The sequence below is a fragment of the Mobula hypostoma genome, chromosome 9 (genome assembly GCF_963921235.1).
Source record: "Mobula hypostoma chromosome 9, sMobHyp1.1, whole genome shotgun sequence".
Classification (NCBI taxonomy): Eukaryota; Metazoa; Chordata; class Chondrichthyes; order Myliobatiformes; family Myliobatidae; genus Mobula; species Mobula hypostoma.
This window is the reverse complement of record NC_086105.1, coordinates 135,741,053-135,753,593: the sequence shown is the minus strand read 5'-3', so window position 1 is coordinate 135,753,593 and position 12,541 is coordinate 135,741,053. Positions and strand designations below refer to the sequence as shown.

Here is a 12,541-nt window from a genome sequence, read left to right as displayed (position 1 = left end):
AGGACTAGGACTGCTGGACTGGGTAACAGCTGCTTCCCTCGGGCCGTGAGGCTAATGACACCACTGAGGTCTCGTCACTAGAACAGCAAGCTGTTTACCGTACTGTTTACCTGTGCTGTGCACTACGTGCATTTTGAACTAAATTTTATTAATTTATTTATGGTAATATTTGTTTATGTGCTGTGTGTGTTATATGTTTTATTGGTGCACCATAGTCCAAAGGAAAGTTGTTTCATTTGGATGTATATATGTACACAGATGGCAATAAACTTGAACTTCAACTTAAAGTTGGAATCAGAAGCTATGACAATATCAAATACCATTTCTTTACAAATTCAGATTAGTTTGTTTCTAAATATTTATCTGATTTCAATATCTTTAGTTAATTCCCTTCATTTTTTAATAATTAACTGTGATTTTTAATAACTCTTTTGGGTTTCTAAATGTCTTGGTTACAAACCAAGTGCAAGTGACTGGAATTAGTATAGAGAAATACACTCAAAAGTTCAAAATAAACTTATTATTGAAGTACATATATGTCACCATATACAACCCTGAGATTTATTTTCTTGTGGGCATTCACAGTAAATACAAAGGACCACAAAAGAATCAATGAAAAGATACAAACAAAATGGACAGCCAACCAATGTGCAAAAGACAAATTATGAATACAAAAAAAAATAATAATAACCAAATAAACAATAAATATTGAAAACATGAGATGAAGAGTCCTTGAAAGTGAGTCCATGGGTTATCGGAACAGCTCAGTGCTGGTTCAAGAGCCTGATAGCTGAGGGGTAGTAGTTGTTCCTGAACCTGGTGGTGTGTGTCCTGAGGTTCCTGTACCTTTTGTATGATGGCAGTAGCAAAAAGAGAGCATGGCCTAGATGGTGGGAGTCCTTGTTGATGGATGCTGCTTTGTTGTGGCAGTGCTGCATACACATCCACAGACATGACGGGTTGAAGACCCGTGCCAGAGCTTAATAGTTCTTACATCTTTGAAGGCCTAATCTCAGATTGATAATATACATATAGTACTCTCTAGAAACTACTTACTGGTGGTTATTGAATTAGTACAACTATACAGAGTAAAACAGCACACCAACAGGCTCTTTGGCCCAACTTGCCTGTATTTATTTAAACTCCTAAGTACTTATCCAAATGTCATTTAAGTTTTGTTACTTTAACTACTTCAGCCACATCCTCTGCAAGTTAGTTCTGTCAAGTTGCTCCTCACAACCCTTTTAAGCCTTTCAACTCTCACCTTCAACCTAAACCCTGAGAAAAACTATTTTTGTTCACCCTCTCGATGTATAATAATTTTATACACCTCTATAAGATCACACCTCAATCTCTTAAGTTCCAAGGCATATACATACAATTGTACATACTATCCACCTATGATACGTATGTACAATCAATGTACATAAGCTATCTCATGTATTTATTTTTTTTATTATTGGGTTCTTTATCTTCATGTGTTTTTTTGTGCTACATCATTACACTTTACACTGGAGTACTGGAAATGACATTAAATAATCTTGAGTTTTGAATCCAGAATAAACTCTTAGCCTGTTCAGCTTCTCTTTATAACCTCAAGTCCTGACGCATCCTTATAAATCTTCTCTGCACCCTTTCCACTTCAATGACATCTTTCTAATAATAGGGAAACCAACACTGTACACATTACTCTGAGTGAGAGCTCACCAACTGTCCCAGTTCCTACACTTTGTGCTCTGACTGATGAAAACCAACATGCTAAACGCCTTCTTCACCAGCCTGTCTACTCTAAGGCACTTCCAGAAAACTGCATGCTTGCACACGTGGGCCCCTTTGTTTCACAACACTTCCCAGAGCCTGATCTTTCCCATAAGTCCTAACCTGGTTTCTCTTCTCTATCTGCACATTAACACTTATCTGAATTGAAAGCCACTTACTAAGCCCTTTTATCCAGTAGTTCAAGATCTCCCTCTCTAATGTTTGATAGCCTTCCTCACCAGCTATTTTAGTGTCATCCACAATACATATATTTTAGTCCTGTGCAAAAGTCTTAAGCACGTACAGCTAGGGTGCCCAAGACTTTTGCACAGTACTGTATTTGTCAACATGGAGTAGAGAGCCAGTTTGTAAATTTGGCAGGAGTAAAGGATGTTAGGAACGGCAAGGATGGAGCGCTGCAGGAGGGGGGATGGGACAGGTGGCAGAGAGGGAGTGCCAGGGGCAGGGGACTGGCACGGGTGCAGACACACCAGCCCTGCAACACCAGGCAAAGTCACTTGATGGCAAACAATTGGTTTATTGATCATTACACAATGCCTCTCTATTGCTTCACGTTCCCTCCCCCTCCCTTCCCCTTTTCCCAATCATGATTCCCCTCTTTCAGTCCACAAGAGAGACCCCATATCAGAATCAGGTTTATCATCACTCTCATATGTCATGATATTTGTTATTATTTTCACATCAACTGTACAGTGCAATACATAAAATTACTACAGTACCTAGCTATATATATGTGCCTAAGACTTTTGCACAGTACTGTATAAACACTGTGTGCGTGCATATATGCATAAGATACAAGTATACTGTATACTGTATATGTATAGGTGTGTGAGACGACATGGGCATAGGCATCCCAGTGAATAAGAGTAGCAAAGAAGATTGCCTTCACCTTCTCGTTGCTGAGCCGAGCCACAAGGTCCTTCACTCTGCTCAGCTCTTCTGCAGCTTCGTCATAGATGGCTCGGGATTTCACATACTGGTCCTGTTCTCTGATCAGGGAATTCCTGGAGTTGGCCAAGTTCAGGAGCTCCATGCTCAGTTCATCATTTCTGGCAACCTGGAAGCAAACAGATGCTGTTCATAATCAGCTCGATCCATCAAAGCTTCTGGGAGTCAAAGATCTGTGGTAACTCTTAATAAAACCTTCACCAGAAAAATATAAATTGATTTAAAACTTTAATTCTTCTATTTACGACCATTTCTCTCCAGTCTAGTGTTTAAAATATTTAAGTAATATTTTTAAAACTACCTTTTCTGTTCGTTCCATATATCTGATATTTAAAAACATTTCTAAAGCTTGAATTATACTTGCTTAAACTTTTCTTCCTGCCTAATAAAAGGGTTTTAAAACTTTAATTGGCTTTTTATACTTTTTGATATTTTAAAAATTTCATTGTCCTTTTCAAAACCTTTCTCATGTCCAAAACCTTTTAAAAATGTGATTGGTTTTCCTTTACAACCTTGTATTCGATATTAAAATTACATTGAAATAACTTTGTTTCAACTTTTCCTCATATCTGCTATTTAAATAATTTTTTGTAAATTTTCTTGCATTTATATTTCTACATAACAGATTTGCAAAGATTTAAGACAGCTTTAGACCTATAATTGGTATAGCCCAGACAGTCCTTCCAGGTGAGGCGACACTTCACCTGTGAGGTGGCTGGGGTGATATACTGCGTCCGGTGCTCCCGATGTGGCCTTCTATATATTGGCGAGACCCGACGCAGACTGGGAGATCGTTTTGCTGAACACCTACGCTCTGTCCGCCAGAGAAAGCAGGATCTCCCAGTGGCCACACCTTTTAATTCCACATCCCATTCCCATTCTAACATGTCTATCCACGGCCTCCTCTACTGTAAAGATGAAGTCACACTCAGGTTGGAGGAACAACACCTTATATTCCGTCTGGGTAGCCTCCAACCTGATGGTATGAACACCGACTTCTCTAACTTCCACTAATGCCCCACCTCCCCCTCGTACCCCATCCATTATTTATTTTTATACACACATTCTTTCTCTCGCTCTCCTTTTTATCCCTCTGTCCCTCTGACTATACCCCTTGCCCATCCTCTGGGTTCCCCCCCCCCCACTTTGTCTTTCTTCCTGGACCTCCTATCCCATGATCCTCTCATATCCCCCTTGCCAATCACCTGTCCAGCTCTTGGCTCCATCCCTTCCCCTCCTGTCTTCTCCTATCATTTTGGATCTCCCCCTCCCACTTTCAAATCTCTTACTAACTCTTCCTTCAGTTAGTCCTGACGAAGGGTCTCGGCCTGAAACGTCGACTGTACCTCTTCCTAGAGATGCTGCCTGGCCTGCTGCGTTCACCAGCAACTTTGATGTGTGTTGCTTGAATTTCCAGCATCTGCAGAATTCCTGTCGTTAGCTGATCTCTCTGTTGCCTTTGGAACCAATGTTCACTCCATTTTATCTTGCAGCCCACTTCCACTAATTCCCATGATGCCCAGCACAACTGAGGCAAGAAATGTTGCCCAGGAGCGTCATTCCACAACCCCCATTCAAACAACGCATTTGCGAAATAAGGACCAATGTGAACACATTGGAAGCAAGCAGCCTCACTTATAGCACACGCAAGATTTAAGGGTTGGCCGTTTTCTATGAATGTAATCCAATAGATTGGAAAGAAATCATTCTCAACTTTATATCAAGCTCAGCAAAAAGATATAATAGTTACTTTTACAAATTTATTTATTCAGGTACAGCGCCCCTTCCACCCCTTCCACCCCTTTGAGCCACGCCAGCTAGCAACCCCCAATTTAACCCTAGCCTAATCACGGGACAATTTACAAGGACCAATTAACCTACCAAGCAGTACATCTTTGGAATGTGGGAGGAAACAGGAGCACCCAGAGGAAACCCACGCTTTCAAGGGGAGAACGTACAAACTCTTTACATTTAGCAGCAGGAAATGAACCCAGGTCGATGGCACTGTAAAGGGTTGTGCTAACCATTACACTATCATGCCTCCCTATCATTCAACAATATGTCGCTGGAGGAATTGAATACAAAAGTAGAAAAGTTATGTTTCATTTAGTGGGAGATTAGTGAACAACATCTGGACTACTATATTCAATATCATTCTCCCTACCTAGAGGAGGATGAAAATGTGTGTTATTTGCGCGGAGTTTGCAAACCTTGAGCAACACACAGAAAGTCAGCTGGTCAGGCAGTATCTATGGATAGGAATAAACACTCGATGTTTCAGGCTGAGACCCTTCAACAGGACTGGAAATGAACGGGGAAGATGCCAGAATGAAAACGTGGAGGGGAGGGGAAGGAGTACAAGCTGGAAGGTGATAGGTGACACCAGGTGAGGGGGAAGGTGGATGGGTAGAAGAAGGGAGAACAAAGTAAGAAGCTAAGAGGTGATTGGCAGAAGGGGGAAAGAGTTTAAGAAGTAATCTGATAGGAGAGGACAGTGGACAATTGGAGGAGGAGGGGCACCAGAGGGAGGTGATGGGCAGTGAGGAGAAGAGGTGGTCAGAGGGGAATGAAAACTAGAGCAGGAGGGGATGGGAAAGAAGTTACTAGAAGTTAGAGGAATCGATGTTCATATCATCGCATTGGAGACTACCCAGATGGACTATGAGGTGGTGCTCCTCCAACCTGAGTTTAGCCTCATTGTAGAAGTAGAGGAGGCCATGGACTGATGTGTTGGAATGGGATGTTTGGGTATCTCCCTCGCCCACAGTCACGTTAATTTCTTCCTGCATCCTATGGATGTGCAGGTTTGGAGATTAATTAACTGCTGTAAATTGGCACTGGTGTGTGGGTGAGAGGTAGGATTGTAGCTGGGAATGACGGGAAAATAGGAAAATCAGTGGGGAAATGGCAATGTACTGTGGCATAGACACAAATAGGGCAAAATTGTCTTTTGCTTTGTCATAAGGAAACATGTAAAAATGTAAGTTCCTGAGGGTTCTTGATATAGCGGATGTGAAATGGAAGGTTTTGCTTGTGTGAAAATGTATAGTACCGTGAAAAAATCTTAGGCACCCTACCTATATATTTGTGCCCAAGACTGTTGCGCAGTACTGTAGTAATTTTATGTATTGCACTGTACTGTTGCTGCAAAAAAAATTCATGACATATGTGAGTGATGATAAACCTGATTCTGATATGAGTCTCTATTGTGAACTGAGAGTGTGAAGGGGGCAGGGAGAGGGGAATCATGGTTGGGAAAAGGGGAAGGGAGAGGGGAGGGAGTGGGAAGCACCAGAGAGACATTCTGTAATGATCAATAGACCAATTGTTTGGAATCAAGTGACCTTGCCTGGTGTCTCAGGGCTGAGTGTGTCTGCACCCGCTCAACCCTCCCATCCCTGGCACTCCTTCTCTGCCACCTGTCCCACAACTCTCCAGCGGCACTCCGCCCTCACCATTCCCAACATCTTTTGCTCCTGCCAGATTTACAAATTCTCCACGTTGGCAAATGCAGTACTGTGCAAAAAATCTTAGACACCCTAGCTATATATTTGTGCCTAAGACTTTTGCACAGTACTGTAGGAGGTAATGAGTTAATGATTAAGTAAAAAGCTCATCAATTTAAGGTGGAAATTAATTAAACTAAAATTCTCCTGGAGGGTTGAGAGTTTTCGGAGCTCTGTTTCTCAAAGGGTGGTGACAGCAGAGTCTTTGAATAACTTTAAATCAAACATTACTTGACAGACTAGAGGGTGAAAGGTGACTGGGGGCCAATGGGCTGAGTGGCCTTCTCCTGTTCCTAATTCATGTTTGTTGAAGATCCTTTGCCCTCTGTGAAACAAGTACTTGATATACTTCCCACGACTACAACTCAGAGATTGATTTCATTAGTGGACCAGTATCTGATGAAGCCAGTCACTATATAAATGCAGATTGTTGTGCATTTGTAATCTGAGCTGTAAAGAATTAGATATCTTGGAAAAGAAGTCAAATTGTCCTGAGTCTTGTGAAAAGAATGAAGGTTCAAGGGACTGTTTCTATTTGACAGATAACCCAGCATGGATAAATTCTTTGATCACAACTTACAACTGTCTCATTACAACTGATTCTACAACCTACAATTGACTCACTACAACTGACTGAACAACCTAAAATTCACTCACTACAACTGACTGAACAACCTACAATTAACTCACAACAACTGATTCTACAACCTACAACTGACTCACGACAACTGGTTCTACAACCTATAACTGTCTCACTACAACTGATTCTACAACCTATAACTGTCTCACTACAACGTACAACTGATTCTACAACCTACAGACTCACTTTCAAGGACACTTTTACAACTCATGTTCTCAGTCATTTTTACACTTCCACAGTTTGTGTCCTTTTGCACTTTGGTTGTTTGTCAATCTTTGTTTATCTATGGCAACACACACAAAATGCTGGAGGAACTCAGCAGGCCAGTCAGCATCTATGGAAAAAGAGTAAACAGTCAATGTTTCGGGCCAAGTCCCTTCATCAGGACTTCTTGTGTTTATGCTTTTTTTTGAAGGTCCTATTGTATTTTTTTTCTGTATATGCCTGCTAAAAATAAATCTCAAAGTAGTATATGGTAACTTTGAATGTTGAGCAGTTGGAGTTCTAATTCACATCTTCACCCTCACCATGCTGATGGTCAGGGATTTCTCACCCCTGAAGTCCACCAGCTGCCTCTTGTGATTTGCATTCACACAGTTCTCACTGATCTACGAAGTTCCCATGCATGACTGCAAAATATGCTATAAAATCTAACCTATTGTCTACTGACAATCAGTCACTGGCTATTGGTATTCATCCAGACTCTGCATATAATCACCGTCAACTCAGAATCAGAATCATGAAATTTGTTACTCTGTGGCAGCCGTATAAAAATATACTATAAATTACAAATATAAGTTATAGTGCAAAGAAAGGAATACTGATAAACAATAATAAAGGAATAACATTCATGGATTGTTCAGAAATTTGCTGGTGGACCAAAACGTTGCATGTAGATCCTCAGGATCTTGTACATCCTCCCCAGTGAGAAGATGGTATGTCCCGGATGATGAGGGTCCTTAATGATGGATGCCACCTTCCTGACTGCCTCTGCAAGATGCCCTTGATGGAGGGGAGGATTGTGCTCATGATGAAGCTGACTGGGTCTGTTGCAGCCTCTTGCAATCCTGTGCACTGCAAGCTGAATTCCAGGTGATAATGTAACCAGTCAGAATCTATATACATTTACAATCTATGTAAATTTCCATTAGATTATGAGGACACTCAGTCCTCACTTATTGTCATTTAGAAATGCATGCATTAAAAAAAATGATACAACGTTCCTCCAGAATGATTATCACAAGAAAAACACAGGACAAACCAAGACTAAAGCTGACAAAACCAGATAATTATAACATATAGTTACAAGTGCAAAGCAATACCATAATTTGATAAAGAGCAGACCATGGGCACGGTAAAAAGAAGTCTCAAAGTCCCGATAAAGTCATCATCTCACGTAGACGGTAGAAGGGAGAAACTCTTCCTGCCATGAGCCTCCAAGCACCGCAAACTTGCTGATGCAGCACCATTGGAAGCACCCGACCGCAGCGGACTCTGAGTCTGTCTGAAAACTTCGAGCCTCCGACCAGCCCCTCCGACACAGCCTCTCCAAGCACCATCCTCTGCCGAGCGCTTTGACCCCACCCCAGCCGCCAAGCAACAAGCAAAGCCGAGGACTCGGGGCCTTCCCCTCCGGAGATTCTGGATCACACGGTAGCAGCAGCAGCGAAGCAGGCATTTCAGAAGTTTCACCAGATGTTCCTCCGAGCTCTCATGTCAGTCCCAACAAATCAGGATTGTGCATGGCACCCTACTTTACAAATAACAGACATCACCACCGGAGTGGCCGCTGCGAGCTGCGTCGCGCCACCATCTTCTCCTCCCGTCGATTTACATACCAAATCTCCACAAACTGGAGACTTCTGGTTTTCTGGTGTGACTTCTTCATGATTATATCACATGATTGCTTCGTGCTTGGGGCCAGGTTAGATCCTCCGGGAATTTGACAGCCAGGAACCTGAAGCTGCTGATCTTTTCCAGCATTGACCTCCCCATGAGGACTGGTACATGTTCTCCCGACTTCCCCTTCCTGAAGCTTACAATCATTACTTGGTCTTGCTGACGTTCAGTGCGAGGTTGTTGCTGCGACACCACTCAACCAGATGATCGATCGCACTTCTGTAAGCCTCCTTGTTGCCATCTGAGATTGTAACAACAGTGGAGCCATCAGCAAATTTATAGATGGCATTTGAGCTGTGCTTGGATACACAGTCATGAGTGTAGAGAGAGTTGAGCACTGGGCTAAGCACATCCTAGAATTGTGCCTGTGTTGATTGTCAGCAAGGAGAGTATGTTATTACTGATGTGCAGTGACTAGGGTCTCCTGATGAGGGAGTTGAGGATCCAATGGCAGAAGGTGGTACAGAGGTCCAGGTTTTGAAGCTTAGTTATTAGTACTGAGGGGATGATGGCGTTGAACACTGATGTGCTATTGATAAAGAGTAGCCTGATATACATCTTGAAGAAGTCTAGGTGCTTCAAAGCAGAGAGCTGAGCCAGTGAGACAATGTCCACTTTAGAGCAGTTGTTTCAGATTCTCCACACTTCCAGCACGGACGTTCACCATTACCATTTCAGAGTACATCTTTCAAGTAAAAGTCTCTGCATCGATCTCCAGTTGAGAAAAGGTAGCAGCTGAAAGTTAATCATCAATTTACCTAATACGTAACAATTGGAATTGGAATTGATTTATTATTGTCACATGCTGAGGTACGATGAAAAGCTCATCTTGCTTACTGTTCACACAGATCAATTCATCACCCAGTGCATGAAATAGTACAAGGTGCATCAATAAGCGCAGGCCATTATCTAAATGGAGAGAAGGTTTAAACATCAGAGGTGCAGAAGGACTTGGGAGTCCTCGTGCAAGACTCCCAGTAGGTTAATTTAGAGTAGAGAAGGCAAATGCAATGTTTGTATTCATTTCAAGGGGAATAGAATATGAAAGCAAGGAGATAATGCTGAGCCTTTAGAACGCACCAGTCAGGCCATACTTGGAGTATTATCAACAGTTTTGAGCCCCATATCTCAGAAAGGATGTATTGTCATTGGAGAGAGTCCAGAGGAGGCTCACAGGATGATTCTGGGAATGAAGGGGTTAACATATGAGATGTGTTTGGCAGCTTTGGGCCTGTACTCTCTGGAATTCAGAAGAATGCAGGGGGATCTCATTGAAACCTATCGAATGTTGAAAGAACTAGATAGTGGGGATGAGGAGAGGATGTTTCCTGTGGTGGGGGTATCCAGAACTAGAGGGCACAGCCTCAGAATTGAGGAGTGATCTTTTAGAACAAAGGTAAGGAGGAATTTTTTTTAGCCAGAGACTAGTGAATCTGTGGAATGCTCTGTCACAGATATGGAGAGAAGGCAGGTGTGTGGGATTGAGTGGGATCTGGGATCAGCCATGATGGAATGGCATGGAAGACTTGATGGGCCGAATGGCCTAATTATATTCCTATGTCTTATGGTCTTAATAACAGAATACAGAATAAAGTGTAACAGCTACAGAGAAAGTGCAGTGCAGGTAGACAATAAGGTGCAAGATCATAGTGAGGTAGTCTGTGAGCTTAGGAATCCATCAAATCATACTCGGAAACCATTCAGTGGTTTTAAAACAGGGACAGAAACTAGTGGTATGTCCTTTCAAGCTTTTGGATTGGCACGGACTAGAGGGGCCGAGATGGCCTGTTTCTGTGCTGTAATGGTTATATGGTTATATGCTTGAGAAGGAGAGAGAATGTCTGGTGTGGGTAGGGTCTTAGATTACTCCTAAGGCAGCAAGAAATGCAGACAGGATCCATGAAGAGGCTGGTTTCTGTGATGTGCATACCTCTGTTCACAACTCTCTGCAGTTTCTTGTGGTCACGGGCACAGCAGCTGCCATGCCAAGCCATTATGCAAAGAGATATGATGCTTTCTATAAACACAAGAGATTTTTTCAGATGCAGCAAATCCAAAGCAACACACACAAAATACTGGAGGAACTCAGCAGGTCAGGCGCCATCTTTGAAAATGAAGAAACAGTCTATGTTTCAGGCCAAGACCCTTTCTCAGGACTGAAAAAGGAGGAGGAAGGTGCCAGAATTAAAAGGTGGGGGAGGGGGGAGAGAGGGGAAAGAAGGCAAACTAGGTGATAGGTTGGTAGGAGAGGGGGGATAAGGAAAGAGGCTGTGAAGTGATGGGTGGAAAAAGCAAAAGGCTAGAGAACAATGAATACAATAGCAAAAGGGAATGGACCATGGGAGGAAGGGAAGAAAGAGGGGAACCAGGGGGAGGTGATAGGCAGGTGAGGAGAAGTAGTAAGAGGCCAGAGTGGGGAATAGAAGAGGGGGATGAAAAAAAATTGTAGACAGCAGCACGTGCAACCTCCCATTCCTGAAGACAATGACCAGCTCTTTTGTTTTGCTCATCTTGGGGGAAAGATTGTTGTCATGACGCCAAGCTCTCTATTTCCTTCTGGTACTCTGACTAGTGAGATATAGCCCACCACAGTGGTATCACCTGCAATGGAGTTGGAGCAGAGTGCCCAGGGAGTAGAGTAAGGGGCTGAAGACACAATCTTGTGTTAAGAAATGGTGGAGGTGTTACTGCCTATCCTTATAGATTGTGGTCTGTTGGTCAAGAAGTCAGAAGTCTTGTTGCAGAGGGAGGTGTTGCTTCCAGGTCTTAGCGTTTAGTGATGGGTATTCTTGGAATTACAGTATTGAAGGTGATGGTGGTATAGTCGATAAACAATAGTCTAACCTACCACTTTATTAGGTACATCTGCTTGTTAGAGCTCATTAATGCAAATACGTATTGAATCAGCCAATCATGTGGCAGCAACTCAATTCATAAAAGCATGCAGATATGGTTAAGAGGTTCAGTTGTTATTCAGGCCAAACATCAGAACGGGGAAGAAATGTGATTTAAGTGGCGTTGACTGTGGAATGATTGTTGGTGCCAGAAGGGGAGGTTTGAGTATCTCAAAAACTGCTGATCTCCTGGGATTTCCTTGCACAACAGAGTTTACAGAGAATGGTTTGAGAAACTAAAAAGAAACATCCAGCGAATGGCAGTGCAGTGGGCAATAGCACCTTCTTTTCCCAGAGGAGGATGGCCAGACTGTTCCAAGCTGAAACTGTCGACGGGAACGTGACTAACTCAAATAACCGCACGTTACAACAGTGGTGTGCAGAAGAGCAACTGTGAATACACAACACTTCGAACTTTGAACGGATTGGCCACAGCAGGTACCATTCCTGTACCTAATGAAGTGGTCACTTACTGTAGGTGTCTTTACTGTACAGTTGCTCCAGGGATAAGTGTAGGACTGGGAAGATGGCGTCCAACGTAGTCCTGCTTCATCAGTAGGTGAATTGCTGTGGGTTGAGACTGTCTTAGAGGCTGGAGTTAATGATGCAATGACCAGCCTCTCGATGGTAGATGTCAGGGCCACTAGATGATAATCGTAAAGGAACAATACCTTGCTTTCCTTAGGTACTGAGATAATAGTGGTCCTTTTGATGTAGGTAGGAACTCCAGATAGAATATGCCTCTACAGAGCAATATGCCTACAACAGCTGCCTCTCTGACGTGCAAGCACAAATCTCTCCAGTTAATTCGAACTCCAATGCAAGGAATTGTAGAAAAAGATCAAAATAATGATTTAATTTCAGAAAGAGTAACT

General features: G+C 42.6%; 1 protein-coding gene across 7 annotated transcripts in view; it reads right to left on the bottom strand.

Annotated features, from left to right (window-relative positions):
* The window catches only part of ccdc78 (coiled-coil domain containing 78), a 140,978-nt gene that overhangs the window by 47,928 nt on the left and 80,509 nt on the right, over positions 1–12,541 (bottom strand). For all 7 annotated transcript variants that reach the window (XM_063059252.1, XM_063059253.1, XM_063059255.1 and 4 more), the window contains one exon: positions 2,669–2,836. In XM_063059252.1, coding sequence (XP_062915322.1) covers positions 2,669–2,836 — 168 coding nt within the window. The remainder of the gene's footprint in view (positions 1–2,668; positions 2,837–12,541) is intronic.